The sequence below is a fragment of the Salmo trutta genome, chromosome 6 (assembly GCF_901001165.1).
Source record: "Salmo trutta chromosome 6, fSalTru1.1, whole genome shotgun sequence".
Taxonomy (NCBI): Eukaryota; Metazoa; Chordata; class Actinopteri; order Salmoniformes; family Salmonidae; genus Salmo; species Salmo trutta.
This window is the reverse complement of record NC_042962.1, coordinates 10,224,627-10,245,587: the sequence shown is the minus strand read 5'-3', so window position 1 is coordinate 10,245,587 and position 20,961 is coordinate 10,224,627. Positions and strand designations below refer to the sequence as shown.

At 44.0% G+C, this 20,961-nt stretch overlaps 1 protein-coding gene across 4 annotated transcripts in view; it reads right to left on the bottom strand.

Moving 5' to 3' along the window:
- The window catches only part of LOC115195395 (catenin delta-2-like), a 562,679-nt gene that overhangs the window by 276,554 nt on the left and 265,164 nt on the right, over positions 1-20,961 (bottom strand). For all 4 annotated transcript variants that reach the window (XM_029755212.1, XM_029755211.1, XM_029755213.1 and 1 more), the window contains one exon: positions 2,295-2,444. In XM_029755212.1, the coding sequence (XP_029611072.1) occupies positions 2,295-2,444 (150 nt within the window). The remainder of the gene's footprint in view (positions 1-2,294; positions 2,445-20,961) is intronic.

Below are 20,961 nucleotides of genomic sequence, written 5' to 3'. Positions count from 1 at the left end.
TGAGGGGACCCCTTGTTGATGGTCAACGTGGCAGAAGTGTTGCTGCCTACCCTCGCCGCCTGGGGGCGTCCCGTCAGGAAGTCCAGGATCTAGTTGCAGAGAAAGGTGTTCAGTCCCAGGGTCCTTAGCTTGGTGATGAGCTTGGAGGGGAATGCTGAGCTGTAGTCAACAAACAGCATTCTTAAATAGGTATTCCTTTTCTCCAAGTGGTTGAGGGCAGTGTGGAGTGCAATAGAGATTGCGTCATCTGTGGATCTGTTGGGGTAGTATGAGGATTGGAGTGGGTCCAGTGTGTCTGGGATGATGATGTTGATGTGAGCCATGACCAGCCTGTCAAAGTATTTCATGGGTATAGATGTGAGTCCTACGGGACGATAGTCATTTAGGCAGGTTACCTTGCGATTCTTGGGCACGGGGACTATGGTGGTCCGCTTGAAACAAGTTGGTATTACAGACCGGGTCAGGGATAGGTTGAAAATGTCAGTGAAGACATTGCATGATCTGAGTATGGGTCCTACTGTTAACTTGTTCAAAGGTCTTACTCACATAAGCCACAGTCGTCCGGAACAGTTGGTGCTCTCATGCATGGTTCAGTGTTGCTTGCCTCGAAGCGAGCATTGAAGGCATTTAGGTCGAGTAGGCGCTGTGCATCTGAAAGCTGGGTGTCCCTTTGTAATCCATGATAGTTTTCAAACCCTGCTACATCCGTCGCGCGTCAGAGCAGGCGTGGTAGTAAACGTTATCTAGAGTTTTGTCGCCTCTAGTTGCACAGGTGACATGCTGGTAAAAAAGACATTAAACAGATTTCAGTTACCCTGCATTAAAATCACAGGCTACGACAAACACCACCTATGAAAGTGCATTTTCTTTTTTTCTTATCGCACTATACAGCTATTGGAGTGCGGTCTTAGTGCCAGCGTCGGTTATGGTGGAGAATAAACAGCTATGAAAAATATAGATGAAAACTCTCTTGGTAAATGGTCTGCAAAATATGATGAGGTATTCTAACTCAGGCGAGCAAAAACTCGAGACTTCCTTAACTTTAGAGATCATGCACCAGCTGTTGTTACCAAAGAGACACACCCCTCCTCCCTTCGTCTACCCGAGTCTGCCAGCCAGTCTTGCCGATGCATAGAAAAACTAGCGAGACTTATATATCCATGGCCTCGTTCAGCCACGACTCAGAGAAAACACAGGATATTACAGTTTTTAAGGTCCCGTTGATAGGATAGTCTCGAACAGAGCATATCCAGTTTGTTCTCCAGTAAATGCACGTTTGCCAAGAGAACAGAAATGCAATGGCGGTCTACTTGCTTGCCGACGTAGTCTCATCAGGGTGCCGGCTCCCCTGCCTCTCTTTCACCCCTGCTTTTTCTTTCGAGTCCCAGGGATTAGTGCCTGGTCCGGAGTAAGAAGAATGTCCAGAGATGCCGACACGTTGAAGTAGACATTTTCATCGAATCGAGGTTAGTGATCGCTTTTTCTGATGTCCAGAAGCTTTTTTTGGTCATAGGAAATGATGGCGGAGACATTATGTACGAAAAAGTTAAGATCAGGGTAAAAAACACAAAATAGCAGAATATGCGAGGTGCCCGTAAAACGGCTGCTATCCACTGCAGCACCATGTACGCTTTCTGGAGTCCACACAAAACATGACAACATACAGAATACTAATGGACACTAATGAACAGGAACAGCAACACACACAAAAAAACTAGGAACACTAAAACTAAAGAACAATACAAATACACAAAAAAAGAAGAAGAAAGATAAAATAAAGAAAAATAAATGTATGAATAATACATGTGTATTTATGTGTCTATCTGTTAATATGTCAAATCAAATCAAATTTTATTAGTCACATGCGTCGAATACAACAGGTGCAGAGGGAGGTGTTCACCTTACATTGAAATGGTTACTTACAAGCCCCTAACGAACAATGCAGTTTCAAAAAAATACGGATAAGAACAAGAGATAAAAGTAACAAGTAATTATAGAGCAGCAGTAAAATAACAATAGCGAGACTATATACAGGGGGTTACTGATACAGGATCAATGAGCGGGGGCACCGGTTAATTGAGCTAATATGTACATGTAGGTAGAGTTATTAAAGTGACTATGCACAGATGATAACAACATAGAGTATGTACCTGTCTGTTTCTGTATTTGTATATTTTCTGTAAGTTTGTGTACTGAACACAGATGTGTGTGTATCTGTGTGTGTGTGTGTGTTTGTGTGCACGTGCATGTCCATGCGTGTGTGTGTGCATGTGTGTATATATCCATAGTCTTACCAGTATTGTTACCCAGTCCCCTCATAGGTCCTTTGTGATAGAGGTTGACTCTGTCCTCATAGGGGGGCTCTATGTGGTGGTCAGAGGATCCTAGGGGACGCAGATCTGGACCACAGTGGCTATGCTGACTACTGTATGAACCCCTGCAACCTGGAGAGGGGGAGGGATAGAGGGAGATGAAGAGAGATAGAGAGAGAGAGAGAGAGAGAGAGAGAGAGAGGGAGACAGAGAAAGATATCAGCCCTGAGTGTTGACTTGGTTTTCTCCAGCCGAATGTAATTGAAACTACACCACTTCCAGAAAGAGATCCACCCTCTCCTCTCCTTCTATTCATTATAATTTCAGTGAGAGCTACATGTCTGTTTCTGTCCTCATAGTCTTTTCCAGCCTCTACTCCAATAGCATCTACTACCCTCTACTAGCCTCTACTAGCCTACAGTAAATTAGTCTCTTCTAGCCTAAATTAGGCTCTAGACGCCCGAAATATATATATGTAAATATTTTTTTACGTTTTACCTTTATTTAACCAGGTAGGCTAATTGAGAACAAGTTCTCATTTACAACACAGAGTTACACATGGAATAAACAAACATACAGTCAATAATACAGTAGAAAAAGTCTATATACAGTGTGTGCATTTAGGTACGTTAAGGGAGGTAAGGCAATAAATAGGCCATGGTGGGGAAGTAATTACAATATACCAATTAAACACTGGAATGGTAGATGTGCAGAGGATAAATGTGCAAGTAGAGGTATTGGGGTGCATAAGAGCAAGATAAATAAATAAACACAGTATGGGGATGAGGTGGTTGGATGGGCAATTTACAGATGGGCTGTGTACAGGTGCGGTGATCTGTGAGCTGCTCTGACAGCTGGTGCTTAAAGTTAGTGAGGGAGATATAAGTCTCCAGCCTCAGTGATTTTTGCAGTTCGTTCCAGTCATTGGCAGCAGAGAACTGGAAGGAAAGATGGCCAAAGGACGAATTGGCTTTAGGGGTGACCAGTGAAATATACCTGCTGGAGCGCGTGCTACGGGTGGATGCTGCTATGGTGACCAGTGAGCTGAGATAAGGCGGGGCTTTACCTAGCAAAGACTTGTAGATGACCTGGAGCCAGTCGGTTTGGCGATGAGTATGAAGTGAGGGCCAGCCAACAAGAACGTACAGATCGCAGTGGTGGGTAGTATATGGGGCTTTGGTAATAAAACGGATGGCACTGCATCCAATTTGCTGAATAGAGTGTTGGGGGCTATTTTGTAAATTACATCGCCGAAATCGAGGATCGGTAGGATTGTCAGTTTTTTGAGGATATGTTTGGCAGCATGAGTGAAGGATGCTTTGTTGCGAAATAGGAAGCCGATTCTAGATTTCATTTTTGGATTGGAGATGCTTGAGTGTGAGTCTGGAAGGAGAGTTTACAGTCTAACCAGACACCTAGGTATTTGTAGTTGTCCACATATTCTAAGTCAGAACCATCCAGAGTAGTGATGCTGGACGGGCGGGCAGGTGCAGGCAGCGATCGGTTGAAGAGCATGCATTTAGTTTTACTTGCATTTATGAGCAGTTGGAGGCCACGGAAGGAGAGGTTTATGGCATTGAAGCTTGTCTGCAGGTTAGTTAACACAGTGTCCAAAGAAGGGCCAGAAGTATACAGAATGGTTTTGTCTGCGTAGTGGTGGATCAGAGAATCACCAGCAGCAAGAGCGACATCATTGATGTATACAGAGAAGAGAGTTGGCCCAAGAGTTGAACCCTGTGGCACCCCCATAGAGACTGCCAGAGGTCCGGACAACAGGCCCTCCGATTTGACACACTGCACTCAATCAGAGAAGGAGTTGGTGGACCAGTCGAGGCAGTCATTTGAGAAACCAAGGCTGTTGAGTCTGCCGATAAGAATGTGGTGATTGACAGAGTCGAAAGCCTTGGCCAGGTCGATGAAGACGGCTGCACAGTACTGTCTTTTATCGATGGTGGTTATGATATCGTTTAGGACTCTTAGGACCAGCTCTGAAACCAGATTGCATAGCGGAGAAGGTAGGGTGGGATTCTAAATGGTCGGTAATCTGTTTGTAAACTTGGCTTTCGAAGACCTTAGAAAGGCAGGACAGGATAGATATAGGTCTGTAGCAGTTTGGGTCTAGAGTGTCTTCCCCTTTGAAGAGGGGGATGACCACGGCAGCTTTCCAATCTTTGGGAATCTCAAATGATACGAAAGTCAGGTTGAACAGGCTAGTAATAGGGGTTGCAACAATTTCGGCAGATCATTTGAAAATATGTCTCTACTGATACAGATATAAGTCTCTACTAGCCTATATTAGTCTCTACATTTTTCATTGAAATTTTAGACATTTAGCAGACGCTCTTATCCAGAGCGACTTACAGTAGTGAATGCATACATTTCATAATTTTTTTTCTTTTTGTACTGGTCCCCCGTGGGAATCGAACCCACAACCCTGGCGTTGCAAACACCATGCTCTACCAACTGAGCCTATATTAGTCCCTACTAGCCTATATTAGGCTCTACTAGCCTCTACTAGTCTATAACAGCCTCTACTAGCCTATATTAGTCCCTACTAGCCTATATTAGTCCCTACTAGCCTATATTAGTCCCCACTAGCCTATATTAGTCCCTACTAGCCTATATTAGTCTCTGCTAGCCTATATTAGTCTCTACTAGCCTCTACTAGCCTCCTCTACTAGCCTATAACAGCCTTTACTAGCCTATATTAGTCTCTACTAGCCTATATTAGTCTCTGCTAGCCTCTACTATCCTCTAATAGTCTCTACTATCCTCTAATAGTCTCTACTATCCTATATTATTCTCTACTAGCCCACAGTATATTTGCCTCTACTATCCTCTACTATCCTCTAATATATTCTACGAGCTTCTGATATTTTCTATTAGCCTCTACTGGCCTATATTATCCGCTACTAGCCTATATTAGCCTCTACCAGCCTCTTCTAGCCTCTGCTAGCCTCTAATAGCCTATAATAGCCTACAGTGTATTAGTCTGAACTAGCCTCTAATATCCTTTACTGGCCTCTAATGGTCTCTATGTAGGCTCTACTAGCCTCTTCTAGCCTAGAGTATATTAGTCTCTACTAGCCTATGTTAGTCTCTACTAGCCTACATTAGTCTCTACTAGCCTATATTAGCCTCTACTAGCCTCTTCTAACCTCTACTATCCTCTAATAGCCTACAGTATATTAGTCTCCACTAGCCTCTAATATCCTCTCCTAGACTCTAATAGCCTCTAAAATCCTCTACCAGCCTCTACTAGCTTCTACTAGCCTCTACTAGCCTATAATACCCTCTACTAGTCTATATTAGTCTCTGCTAGTCTATATTAGTCCCTACTAGCCTATATTAGTCTCTACTAGCCTATATTAGTCTCTACTAGTCTATATTAGTCTCTGCTAGTCTATATTAGTCCCTACTAGCCTATATTAGTCTCTACTAGTCTATATTAGTCTCTGCTAGCCTATATTAGTCCCTACTAGCCTATATTAGTCTCTACTAGCCTATATTAGTCTCTACTAGTCTATATTAGTCTCTGCTAGTCTATATTAGTCCCTACTAGCCTATATTAGTCCCTACTAGTCTATATTAGTCTCTGCTAGCCTATATTAGTCCCTACTAGCCTATATTAGTCTCTACTAGCCTATATTAGTCTCTACTAGTCTATATTAGTCTCTGCTAGTCTATATTAGTCCCTATTAGCCTATATTAGTCCCTACTAGCCTATATTAGTCTCTACTAGTCTATATTAGTCTCTGCTAGTCTATATTAGTCCCTACTAGCCTATATTAGTCTCTACTAGTCTATATTAGTCTCTGCTAGCCTATATTAGTCCCTACTAGCCTATATTAGTCTCTACTAGCCTATATTAGTCCCTACTAGCCTATATTAGTCTCTGCTAGCCTATATTAGTCTCTACTAGCCTATATTAGCCTCTACTAATCTCTAATAGTCTCTTATAGCCTCTAATATCCTCTACTAGCTTCTACTAGCCTCTACCAGTATATCATACCCTCGCCTATATTAGTCTCTACTAGCCTATATTAGTCTCTACTAGCCTATATTAGTCTCTACTAGCCTATATTAGTCCCTACTAGCCTATATTAGTCTCTACTAGCCTATATTAGTCTCTACTAGCCTATATTAGTCTCTACTAGACTATATTAGACTATACTAGCCTCTAATAGGCTCTACTATCCCACAGTATATTAGCCTCTAATATCTTCTACTAGGCTCTAATAGATTCTACTAGGCTCTAATATTCTCTAATAGGCTCTACTGGCCTATATTAGTCTCTACTAGCCTAAATTAGTATCTACAATCCTCGATTAGCCTCTACTAGACTCTTCTAACCTCTAATATCCTCTAATATCCTCTAATATTCTATATTAGCCTCCACTGGCCTATATTATCCGATACTAGCCTATATTAGCCTCTACTAGCCTCTACTATCCTCTAATATTCTCTACTAGCCTCTAATAGCCTCTACTAGCCTACAGTATATTAGTCTCTACTAGCCTATATTCTTCTCTACTAGCCTATATTAGACTATATTATCCTCTAATAGGCTCTACTAGCCTCTAATATACTCTACTAGCCTCTTATATACTCTACTAGCCTCTAATAGCATCTAATAGCATCTATTAGCCTCTACTAGCCTTCAGTATATTAGCCTCTACTAGCCTCTAATATTATCTAATAGGCTCCAATAGCCTCTACTAGCCTACAGTATATTAGTCTCTACTAGCCTTATTAGTCTCCACTAGACTTATTAGGCTCTACTCACCGATATTAATCCCTACTAGCCTTTATTAGTCCCTACTAGCTATTAGTCTCTGACAGCCTCTACTAGACTCTACTAGCCTATAGTATATTATCCTCTACCACCCTCTAATATCCTCTACTAGCGTCTAATAGCCTCTACTAGACTCTAATAGCCTCTAATATCCTCTACTAATCTGCATTATATTAGCTCTACTAGCCTCTAATATCCTCTACTAGTCTTCTATTAGCCTATAATAGCCTATATTTGTCTCTACTTGTCTATATTAGCCTCTACGAGCCAATATTAGTCTTTACCTGCCTATATACCTGCCTCCACTAGACTATATTTGTCTCTACTAGCCTGTCTTCTCCAGTCTACTATACCACCCCTCCAGAACCTTTAGTCCTGTCTTCTCCAGTCTACTATACCACCCCCCCAGAACCTCTAGTCCTGTCTTCTCCAGTCTACTATACCACCCCCCAGAACCTCTAGTCCTGTCTTCTCCAGTCTACTATACCACCCCCCCAGAACCTCTAGTCCTGTCTTCTCCAGTCTACTATACCACCCCCCCAGAACATCTAGTCCTGTCTTCTCCAGTCTACTATACCACCCCCCCAGAACCTCTAGTCCTGTCTTCTACAGTCTACTATACCACCCCCCCAGAACCTCTAGTCCTGTCTTCTACAGTCTACTATACCACCCCCCCAGAACCTCTAGTCCTGTCTTCTCCAGTCTACTATACCACCCCCCCCAGAACCTCTAGTCCTGTCTTCTCCAGTCTACTATACCACCCCCCCAGAACCTCTAGTCCTGTCTTCTCCAGTCTACTATACCACCCCCCCAGAACCTCTAGTCCTGTCTTCTCCAGTCTACTATACCACCCCCCAGAACCTCTAGTCCTGTCTTCTCCAGTCTACTATACCACCCCCCAGAACCTCTAGTCCTGTCTTCTCCAGTCTACTATACCACCCCCCCAGAACCTCTAGTCCTGTCTTCTCCAGTCTACTATACCACCCCCCCAGAACCTCTAGTCCTGTCTTCTCCAGTCTACTATACCACCCCCCCAGAACCTCTAGTCCTGTCTTCTCCAGTCTACTATACCACCCCCCCAGAACCTCTAGTCCTGTCTTCTCCAGTCTACTATACCACCCCCCAGAACCTCTAGTCCTGTCTTCTCCAGTCTACTATACCACCCCCCCCAGAACCTCTAGTCCTGTCTTCTCCAGTCTACTATACCACCCCCCCAGAACCTCTAGTCCTGTCTTCTCCAGTCTACTATACCACCCCCCCAGAACCTCTAGTCCTGTCTTCTCCAGTCTACTATACCACCCCCCCCAGAACCGCTAGTCCTGTCTTCTCCAGTCTACTATACCACCCCCCCAGAACCTCTAGTCCTGTGTTCTCCAGTCTACTATACCACCCCCCCAGAACCTCTAGTCCTGTCTTATCCAGTCTACTATACCACCCCCCCAGAACCTCTAGTCCTGTATTCTCCAGTCTACTATACCACCCCCCCAGAACCTCTAGTCCTGTCTTCTCCAGTCTACTATACCACCCCCCCAGAACCTCTAGTCCTGTCTTCTCCAGTCTACTATACCACCCCCCCAGAACCTCTAGTCCTGTCTTCTCCAGTCTACTATACCACCCCCCCAGAACCTCTAGTCATGTCTTCTCCAGTCTACTATACCACCCCCCCAGAACCTCTAGTCCTGTCTTCTCCAGTCTACTATACCACCCCCCCAGAACCTCTAGTCCTGTCTTCTCCAGTCTACTATACCACCCCCCCAGAACCTCTAGTCCTGTATTCTCCAGTCTACTATACCACCCCCCCAGAACCTCTAGTCCTGTCTTCTCCAGTCTACTATACCACCCCCCAGAACCGCTAGTCCTGTCTTCTCCAGTCTACTATACCACCCCCCCAGAACCTCTAGTCCTGTCTTCTCCAGTCTACTATACCACCCCCCCAGAACCTCTAGTCCTGTCTTCTCCAGTCTACTATACCACCCCCCAGAACCTCTAGTCCTGTCTTCTCCAGGGTACAATGGGATATTATTGGAAAACTCTCCATACACATGAACACACATACACACCACACACTTGGCTCATTTTCCCAATGAGGTTAAACCCCGGACAGTGAGAGGCCTGAATCTGTCCAGCACCATTAGAGAGGACAAGCGGACAAGCGATCCCCCAGTGTGTCTACACTGGGGGATCGGGAGGAAATGTGTGTCTACACTGGGGGATCGGGAGGAAATGTGTGTCTACACTGGGGGATCGGGAGGAAATGTCATCAACGGATGAAGAGGGAACTCATGAGAGACGGACGAGGAGAGAGGTAGGGGGATGAGGAGAGAGGTAGGGGGATGAGGAGAGAGGTAGGGGGATGAGGAGAGACGGACGAGGAGAGAGGTAGGGGGATGAGGAGAGACGGACGAGGAGAGAGGTAGGGGGATGAGGAGAGACGGACGAGGAGAGAGGTAGGGGGATGAGGAGAGACGGACGAGGAGAGAGGTAGGGGGATGAGGAGAGACGGACGAGGAAAGAGGTAGGGGGATGAGGAGAGACGGATGAGGAGGAGAGGAGAGAGGGATGAGGAGAGAGTGATAGGGATAGGGATGAGGAGAGTAGAGAGGGAGTGTGGAGAGAGGGATGAGGAGACAGGGATGAGAAGAGAGGGGGAGGAATAGAGGGAGGAGGAGAGGAGAGAGGGATGAGGAGAGGAGAGAGGGATGAGGAGAGATGAGGGGGAGGCAGAGAGAGGGATGAGGAGAGAGGGATGAGGGGAGAGGATGAGAGAGTGAGGAGGAGAATGTCAGTGGCGCTACAACAGTAGATAGTGTTCCTGACAGCGATATTTCTATAGTGTATATTGTGCTGATCCCCAGTGATAGAGAGGGTCATTTACTATGCTGCTGTGTAGGGAGGACAGAGATGTTGTAATGTACTGTAATATCTATAGAGCACATTGTCTAACGGCAGCAATAAAAATAGTAGGATGTAAAACGACCTTTTCCACATTGTATGTGTTTCCCCTTCCTCTTGGCAGGAGTCCCGGAACACAGACACCTATGACCTTTCCTTACTGAACGCTTGTTAATTACACCGCTTCACAAATGTATGGCAAGGCCTGCCTGGGAGGATGAGAGGAGTGAAGATGGAGAGGAGAGGGAAGGGGGGGTGAGAGAGAGAGAGAGAGAGAGAGAGAGAGAGAGACAGAAAGAGAGGGGGGAGTGTGTGTGTGTGTGTGTGTGTGCGAGAGAGAGAACTAAGACTAGATAATTAGTTATAAACTGAAGGAAGCTGCCTCCCTTTGACACTCCACTGATGGTTATTTACAAAAATAAGTGTTTGAATGTGGACAGAAAAGAGGAGAGAGGATGAAGGGAATAGAGAAAAGGAGAGCACTAATTAGAGTAATGGACACACTCCTTTATTGCCTGTTTCATTTTTGTCATCCACCTCTCTTCTCCTCCTCTCTTCCCTCCCTTCTTTGATGTCTCATGGACACTAACTGAGTCACTGCTGAGGCTCCCCAAATCAAAGTGTACAACTGAAGTTAGGAGGGAGGGATGGGTGGATGGATGGAGAGAGGGTTGGAGAGAGGGAGAGAGGGAACTGGCCTCCCATGACACTATATACAGTCAGGAAAACACAAGGAGGAGAAAAGAAAAGGAATATGCAAAAAAGTCCCCTGCTGCCTGTGTTCTGCTCTTAACTTCCTGTCTGTGTGCTAAAAAGGAAACATGGACGGTATTATAATAAGGTACTGTATAAATATGATGAGAAAACCACAGCACGGCACCACTAAGTAATTATTTAGCCCGCTGCTCCTGGGGATTTACCTCTTTCTATAAACAAAGGCATTGAAGTTCTTACTTTGATGTTTCTGCTCAATGTCAATGACTATCAAACTTCTGAATTAAGACTTTATTATGATTAAACGAGTAGCTGGCGCAACACAACCCAAACATTCAGTACGGCAGTCATGCTAGAGCTAGAAGTGTGGGTTCACTGTCAGCTCCCATCTTGTTTCAAAAGAAGAAATAAATTATATGCTAAGAATAATAGCGCTTCACAATTCTGACAATGGAATTTAGTCTAATCTCTGGAACTGATGGAATAGAAAATGACCTGACAACAGCTAAGGCCATCTCATAGAATGTGTCTACATTCATGTCAACAGAACTCTCTGCAAACAGCACAACCTTGGCCTGTGTTCTGTTCTCTACAACGAGCCCATTGAAGCATCTGTATAAATGCATGTTTTTAGAAGAGACGACATTCCACAAACACACACACAGGAAACATGGATGGTATTATAATACGGTTCTATAAATATCATCATAAAACCACAGCGCAGCACCTTAGTGTAGAACGATGGGTCTGTTATTGGGCCACACCCCCCTCCCTAGTGCCACACCCCCATCCCTAGTGTCACACCCCCATCCCTAGTGTCACACCCCTATCCCTAGTGCTACACCCCCATCCCTAGTGTCACACCCCCATCCCTAGTGTCACACCCCCATCCCTAGTGCCACACCCCCATGACTAGTGTCACACCCCCATCCCTAGTGCCACACCCCCATCCCTAGTGCCACACCCCCATCCCTAGTGCCACACCCCCATCCATAGTGCCACACCCCCATCCATAGTGCCACACCCCCATCCCTAGTCACCCCATCGCTAGTGCCACACCCCCATCCCTAGTGCCACACCCCCATCCATAGTGCCACACCCCCATCCATAGTCACCCCATCGCTAGTGCCACACCCCCATCCATAGTGCCACACCCCCATCCCTAGTCACCCCATCGCTAGTGCCACACCCCCATCCCTAGTGTAACACCCCATCCCTAGTGCCACACCCTCATCCCTAGTGCCACACCCCTATCCCTAGTGCCACACCCCCATCCATAGTGCCACACCCCCATCCATAGTCACCCCATCGCTAGTGCCACACCCCCATCCATAGTGCTACACCCCCATCCCTAGTCACCCCATCGCTAGTGCCACACCCCCATCCATAGTGCCACACCCCCATCCCTAGTCACCCCATCCCTAGGGTCACACCCCCATCCCTAGTGTCACACCCCCATCCCTAGTGCTACACCCCCATCCCTAGTGCTACACCCCCATCCCTAGTGCCACACCCCCATCCCTAGTGCCACACCCCCATCCCTAGTGTCACACCCCCATCCCTAGTGCCACACCCCCAGCCCTAGTGCCACACCCCCATCCCTAGTGCCACAACCCCATCCATAGTGCCACACCCCCATCCATAGTGCCACACCCCCATCCATAGTAACCCCATCGCTAGTGCCACACCCCCATCCATAGTGCCACACCCCCATCCCTAGTGCTACACCCCCATCCCTAGTAACCCCATCGCTAGTGCCACACCCCCATCCATAGTGCCACACCCCCATCCCTAGTGCTACACCCCCATCCCTAGTCACCCCATCGCTAGTGCCACACCCCCATCCCTAGTGTCACACCCCCATCCTTAGTCACCCCATCGCTAGTGCCACACCTCCATTCCTAGTGCCACACCCCCATCTCTAGTGGCTGCATTATTACTTGCCACATGACCTTAAATTATACCGATTTGTTTTTCTCGGTCGTCCATGCTATTTCAATATTTAATAATACGGAATTTGGTGGCATATACAATAAAATCAATGTGTATTTTTCACCATGTAAGGTACAATTCAACATGAGAAAACGGCCTTCTTGGTATGTGTGCTGGGATATAAGGGAATAGGGTGTATTCTTATTTATCAGGATGCCTACACATCTGCTGTTACTACTGTAGGTAGCAGCATAGGCCTCTCTAACTCAGCTCCTCTTTAAATATTACATTTCTCCTTTTTTTATGTAAATCTTGCAAGAAAACCACATCTGCTGACAATCTCTTTAAGTGTTCGAGAACCATTCACATTCCATGTGATAAGTTGGATTTTGTTGGTCTTTACTTGTCTAAAATAAACTGTTGACCTTTATCTGTTTCGTCTTTCATTGAAGAACCTGATAAAAACATTTTAGCGGTGGGCGGTGGGAGGATCATAGTATAAATACATAGTTATTGTATACATTACATAGAAAGAGCATGTGAGCTGAGCAGACATTTAACAGAAAACAGACAAAGAAAACATAAAGTAAAGTGTTCTTTGAGGCGCTGTGCCTTTTTAGGCCTTTTAAGCTCCAGCTCCTCTCCTAATGTAGCAGACGTCTGTGGATTATCATTGTACATTATCATTGTACATTACACTGGAGAAAGACTGCCACCGAAATACTGTAGTCAGTTTGTATTGCATTGTAAATTAAATTAAAATATAGCGGCTGGTGGGGTCTACTTGGGAAGGGTGGGTCCACCGAGAGACTGACGTGAGTTGAGTGGAGGCCCCTCACACACACCTCAGAGGAGTGTCTGATGCCTCCCAGTCAGTCCATCCCAATCCCCCGGATAAAGCCCCTCTCCACTCTCACCAATAACCACCATTGAATCTTAGTTAAAACCTGTTGGGGCTAGGGGGCAGTATTTGCACGGCCAGATAAAAAACGTACCCGATTTAAACTGGTTACTACTCTTGCCCAGAAATGAGAATATGCATAGAATTAGTAGATTTGGATAGAAAACACTCTAAAGTTTCTAAAACCGTTTGAATGGTGTCTGTGAGTATAACAGAACTCATATGGCAGGCCAAAACCTGAGAAGATTTCATACAGGAAGTGCCCTGTCTGACAATTTCTTGTCCTTCTGTTGCATCTCTATCAAAAATACAGCATCTGTGCTGTAACGTGACACTTTCTAAGGCTCCCATTGGCTCTCTAAAGCCGCCAGAAAGTGTAATGGGGTCTCTGCTGTCTCTGGGCGAAGAACAGCAGGAGAGTTTGTGAGTGGTCAGCCTGGGGACAGTGAAACTGAGATGCGCATTCACGAGAATTCTAAAAAAAATTCTTTCAGCCTTTGAATGAATACAACGTTGTCCGGTTGGAATATTTTCGCTATTTTACGAGAAAAATACATAAAAATTGATTTTAAACAGTGTTTGACATGCTTCTAAGTACGGTAATGGAATATTTTGAATTTTTTTGTCACGAAATGCGATCGCGCATCACTCTTCGAATAGTGACCTAAACGCACGAACAAAACGGAGCTATTTGAATATAACTATGGATTATTCGGAACCAAAACAACATTTGTTGTTGAAGTAGAAGTCCTGGGAGTGCATTCTGACGAAGAACAGCAAAGGTAATCCAATTTTTCTAATAGTAATTCTGAGTTTAGTGAGTCCCAAACTTGGTGTGTGTCAAAATAGCTAGCCGTGATGGCCGAGATATGTACTCAGAATATTGCAAAATGTGCTTTCGCGGAAAAGCTATTTTAAAATCTGACACCGCGATTGCATAAAGGAGTTCTGTATCTATAATTCTTAAAATAATTGTTATGTATTTTGTGAACGTTTACCATAAGTAATTTAGTAAATTCACCGGAAGTTTTCGGTGGGTATACTAGTTCTGAACATCACATACAAATGTAAAAAGCTGGTTTTAGATATAAATATGAACTTGATTGAACAAAACATGCATGTATTGTATAACATAATGTCCTAGGAGTGTCATCTGATGAAGATCTTCAAAGGTTAGTGCTGCATTTAGCTGTGGTTTTGGTTTTTGTGACATATATGCTTGCTTGGAAAATGGCTGTATGATTATTTTTGGCAGGGTACTCTCCTGACATAATCTAATGTTTTGCTTTCGCTGTAAAGCCTTTTTGAAATCGGACAATGTGGTTAGATTAACGGGAGTCTTGTCTTCAAAATGGTGTAAAATAGTCATATGTTTGAGAAATTGAAGTTATAGCATTTTTGAGGCATTTGTATTTCGCGGCACGCGATTAAACTGGCTGTTGACTAGGGTGGGACACAAGCGTCCCACCTAGCCCAGGGAAGTTAAAATAACAAGGAATAATAATGATCGACATCATCTCCTAATCTGTCCAGAACTAATTTTACAGTAACGTTTTGCAAGTAACAAAAATGCATTCAATTACATTGTCGTATAGTTAAATCCTTTCTTCTCTCTTTCCTAAGCTAAACCCAACCCCATCCCAACCCCCATCTCAGTTTGCCACCCCCCATTACCACACCCAAGCCAAGCTTGTCCCAACCTCCCATCCATGCACACCTAAGCTAAGCTTGTCCCTACCTCCCAGTCTTGCCCACCCTTATCCTCCCGAGCCAAAATTGTTCCAACCTCCCAGCCTTGCCCATCCTTATCCTTCCAAGCCAAGCTTGTCCCAACCTCCCAGCCTTGCCCATCCTTATCCTTCCAAGCCAAGCTTGTCCCAACCTCCCAGCCTTGCCCACCCTTATCCTCTCAATCCAAGCTTGTCCAACCTCCCAGCCTTGCCCATCCTTATCCTTCCAAGCCAAGCTTGTCCCAACCTACCAGCCTTGCCCACCCTTATCCTTCCAAGCCAAGCTTGTCCCAACCTACCAGCCTTGCCCACCCTTATCCTCCCAAGCCAAGCTTGTCCCAACCTCCCATCTTTTTCCACCCTCCCCACCTCTTGGACATACTTACACCCATCCGTCGACTTACTTAGCCGTTCTCATTCATTCACGCCCAACATCTACCCTATGCATTCTCTCCCACCCTCCGACATATCATATTCAGTATCCCTCACTCTTCCCTCACCCTCCAAAATGTCATATTCAGCATCCCTCACTCTTCTCTCACCCTCCCATTCATATACACAAACGCACTCTCTCACACACATCCACAGCTACACACGTGTACACAACTAGGAGCGTGGCTGTCTGGAAATTGGCCAGTGATGGTCAAGCAAATAACTGTCGGTCTCACGGTAATTGACCGTTAATTAACATAAACACATTTAGCATCTCCTGGCTTCAACTTCCTACAAGCCACTGATGAAGACCTTTGAAAGAAATCTACATTTTAAAAAGTCTAATAAATCCATGTATTATAGCCTACACCTTCACCATAAATATATGATTTATTTTAGACAGGTCGAAAGAAACATGATATGAAGAAAATGTAGTCTATTTTAGAAGAACAGAATAGCATACTCTGAGTTGTCCTTATGTTAGGTCCTAATCTGGCTACTAGTTCATTTAGCAGACAAGATTTACTTAGAATTCCGTGGCATCATTTTATAGTGTTATTATAGTTTTTGTATTATATGACCACCTTTTCTCCCCAATTTCGTGGTTTTGGTAGTTACAGTCTTGTCTCATCGCTGCAACTCCCATACGGACTCGGAAGAGGCGAAGGTCGAGAGCCGTGCGTCCTCCGAAACACCACACAGCCAAGCAGCACTACTTTTTGACACAATGCCCACTTAACCCGAAAGCCAGCCGCACAAATGTGTCGGAGGAAACGCTGTACACTATGGCGACCGTGTCAGCGTGCATTGTGCCCGGCCCGCCACAGGAATCACTAGTGCGCGATGAACATCCCTGCCGGGATCATCCCTGCCAAACCCTCCCCTAACCCGGATGACACTGGGCCAATTGTGCGTTGCCGCATGGGTCTCCCGGTCGTGGCCGGCTGCGACAGAGCCTGGACTGGAACCAGGCTCTCTAGTAGCACAGCTAGTACTGCGATGCAGTGACTTAGACCACTGCGCCACTCGGGAGGCCATTTTATATTATTTTTGTATGTGTATTATTATGGATCCCCATTAAAGCTACTCTTCCTGTGGTCCAGCAAAATTAAGGCAGTTTATACAATTTTAAAAACATTACTATACATTCACAGTTTTCACAACACACTGTGTGCCCTCAGGCCCCTACTCCCCCACTACCACATATCTACAGTACTACATCCATGTGTGTGTGTGTGTGTGTGTGTGTGTGTGTGTGTGTGTGTGTGTGTGTGTGTGTGTGTGTGTGTGTGTGTGTATATATGTTATCGTGTGAGTGTGTGTGTGTGTGTGTGTGTGTGTGTGTGTGTGTGTGTGTGTGTGTGTATAGTGTGTATGTTATCGTGTGTGTGTGTGTGTGTGTGTGTGTGTGTGTGTGTGTTTGTGTGTGTGTGTGTGTGTGTGTGTGTGTGTGTGTGTGTGTGTGTGTGTGTGTGTATAGTGTGTATGTTATCGTGTGTGTGTGTGTGTGTGTGTGTGTGTGTGTGTGTGTTTGTGTGTGTGTGTGTGTGTGTGTGTGTGTGTGTGTGTGTGTGTGTGTGTGTGTGTGTGTGTGTGTGTGTGTATAGTGTGTATGTTATCGTGTGTGTGTGTGTGTGTGTGTGTGTGTGTGTGTGTGTGTGTGTGTGTGTGTGTGTGTGTGTGTGTATAGTGTGTATGTTATCGTGTGTGTGTGTATGTGTGTGTGTGTGTGTGTCTGTGCCAATGTTTGTGTTGCTTCACAGTCCCCGTTGTTCCATAAGGTGTTTTTTCTGTCTGTTTTTAATCAAATTTTACTGCTGGCATCACAGTTACTCGATGTGGAATAGAGTTCCATGTAGTCATGGCTCTATGTAGTACTGTGTGCCTCCCATAGTCTGTTCTGGACTTGGGGACTGTGAAGAGACCTCCTGTGGCATGTCTTGTGGGGTATACATGGGTGTCCGAGCTGTGCGCCAGTACTTCAGATAGACAGCTCGGTGCATTCAACATGTCAATACCTCTCATAAATACAAGTAGTGATGAAATCAATCTCTCCTCCACTTTGAGCCAGGAGAGATTGACATGCATATTAATTATGTTAGCTCTCTGTGTACAGCCAGGGGCCAGCTGTGCTGCCCTGTTCTGAGCCAAATGCAATTTTCCTAAGTCCTTTTCTGTGGTACCTGACCTCACGACTGAACAGTAGTCCAGGTGCACCAACACTGGGGCCTGTAGGATCTGCCTTGTTGATAGTGTTGTTAAAAAGGCAGAGCAGTGCTTTATTATTAGACAGACTTCTCCCCATCTTAGCTACTACTGCATCAATATGTTTTGACCATGACAGTTTACAATCCAGGGTTATTCCAAGCAGTTTAGTCATATCAACTTGTTCAATTTCCACATTATTTATTACAATATTTAGTTGAGGTTAAGGGTTTAGTGAATGATTTGTCCCAAATACAATGCTTTTAGGTTTAGAAATACTTAGGGCGAACTTTTTCCTTGCCACCCACTCTGAAACTAACTGCAGATCTTTGTTAAGTGTTGCAGTCATTTCAGTCGCTTCACATAGTGTGAAGAATACAATTGAATAAAGCTGAATAAAACTGAAATATTTTGTGCGCACATGCAGCTATTCTGTGTTGAGCAGTTAACAAAGAAGTAGGTACTCCTATATGCTTAATTAAAATGTATTAATGTAACTTTAGTTGTTCTACAAACGTTGGGCTATGTGTTGATTTTTAATATATTGTAAGGCTGCATGATGAGACTCTAATGATGGTTTGAAAAAAGGCATGAGCTCTGCTTTGTTTTTTGCACAGGCTGTACACACTCCAAAAGTATCTCATTCACAATGTGACAATCACTTGATAATGCCTCGAATTTCACTGCGGCATCCCCTTTGTGGCCGTAATGCACCCTAAAAAAAATCCATGCCTTTTGCTGTGCAATCTTAAGCTGTCACATGACTCTCTGTCATATGATCGGGTCTTTCTCACAGGCTACAAGTGAAGAAAGACACATCGGGGACCCAACTACGCGTGTCCTTATCCAATTCCGAAGTGCATATTGAAGATCTTGGAAGAACTCTCCACATTTATTTTTCGTCAGCCAACAAAATGCTTAAGGTCTAACGAACAGCAAAAGCACTAGCCTATCTCAATCTACTATCCCCGTTAGTACAAAAGTTGACCTATTCTATTCTGTGTGTAAAATAAATATTCCAAACATAGTCTGGGAAAGTTGTAGGATGTGATAGATCCCAAATTAATACAACCACTAGCATAAAAAAAAAAATATGCAATGAGCTTGACACAACAGATCAGAACGTTTAGCTTAAAATATTGATAAACTATTAGGCTATTTCTTGATATTAGAAGCGCAGCAATGCGCACCTGGTAGTAGGCTATAAGCGGGAATGTTCCATTAGCAGGAAAACACCATTATCAAAAGTGACCGCAAATGCAATTATGCATGAAATGCTTTTATTATAAAGGTGCATTTTTATGGTGAAAATGATCTTCCCCAAACTTGAAACTCACGTGTTGCTTTTTGACCAAATGATGTAAAAATGTAGTCTCAACACCCCTTGTAAAGCAGATTAATGTGCTTATTTTTAAGAAGTTATTTGTCCACTTTAGATGTGATACTAACCTTATTAAAACATGTAGGCCTATGGGCTAGGCTACATGAGGTGTGATACTAACCTTATTAAAACACATAGACCTATGGGCTAGGCTACATGAGGTGTGATACTAACCTTATTAAAACATATAGACCTATGGGCTAGGCTACATGAGGTGTGATACTAACCTTATTAAAACACATAGACCTATGGGCTAGGCTACATGAGGTGTGATACTAACCTTATTAAAACATATGGGACTATGGGCTAGGCTACATGAGGGGTGATACTAACCTTATTAGAACATATAGGACTATGGGCTAGGCTACATGAGGTGTGATACTAACCTTATTTAAACACATAGACCTATGGGCTAGGCTACATGAGGTGTGATACTAACCTTATTTAAACACATAAACCTATTGGCTAGGCTACATGAGGTATGATACTAACCTTATTAAAACATATAGGACTATGGGCTAGGCTACATGAGGTGTGATACTAACCTTATTAAAACATATAGGACTATGAGCTAGGCTACATGAGGTGTGATACTAACCTTATTTAAACACATAGACCTATGGGCTAGGCTACATGAGGTGTGATACTAACCTTATTAAAACATATAGGACTATGGGCTAGGCTACATGACGGGTGATACTAACCTTATTAAAACATATAGACCTATGGGCTAGGCTACATGAGGTGTGATACTAACCTTATTTAAACACATAGACCTATGGGCTAGGCTACATGAGGTGTGATACTAACCTTATTAAAACATGTAGACCTATGGGCTAGGCTACATTTACATTTAAGTCATTTAGCAGATACTCTTATCCAGAGCGACTTACAAATTGGTGCATTCACCTTATGATATCCAGTGGAACAACCACTTTACAATAGTGCATCTAAAAACATATAGGACTATATGAGGTGTGATACTAACCTTATTAAAACATATAGACCTATGGGCTAGGCTACATGAGGTGTGATACTAACCTTATTAAAACATATAGGCCTATGGGCTAGGCTACATGAGGTGTGATACTAACCTTATTAAAACATATAGGACTATGGGCTAGGCTACATGAGGTGTGATACTAACCTTATTAAAACATATAGGACTATGGGCTAGGCTACATGAGGTATGATACTAACCTTATTAAAACATATAGGACTATGGGCTAGGCTACATGAGGTGTGCGACTATGATTTTCTTTTTTTTAAGGCGTTGTTTCCAGTCTTACTGCACACAAGCTGGGCATTATAATATATAATTCACAAGTGATACTTTGCCATTCACAAGTGATAATATATAATTCACAAGTGATAGGCTAATATTGTTACCCATCAGACTATTATTGACTTAATATTGTCTTTACATATAATAAATAATATATTTGTGACATTTGTTTTAATTTAGAATGGATCAGTATCATGCATCTGTCTTGAAACGGGGAGCAAAATACATGTCATCTACAGTATGCACTTCAACAACGAATGGAGGTCGCTTTTCCTGGGGTTCATTTTCATGTCAGCCAGCTAGGCTGTACTCCTGTTGTAAAGAGAAGCAATGTGCTAAATATTAGGAAAGATTATAAATAAATATAGTAGAAATGTTGCGC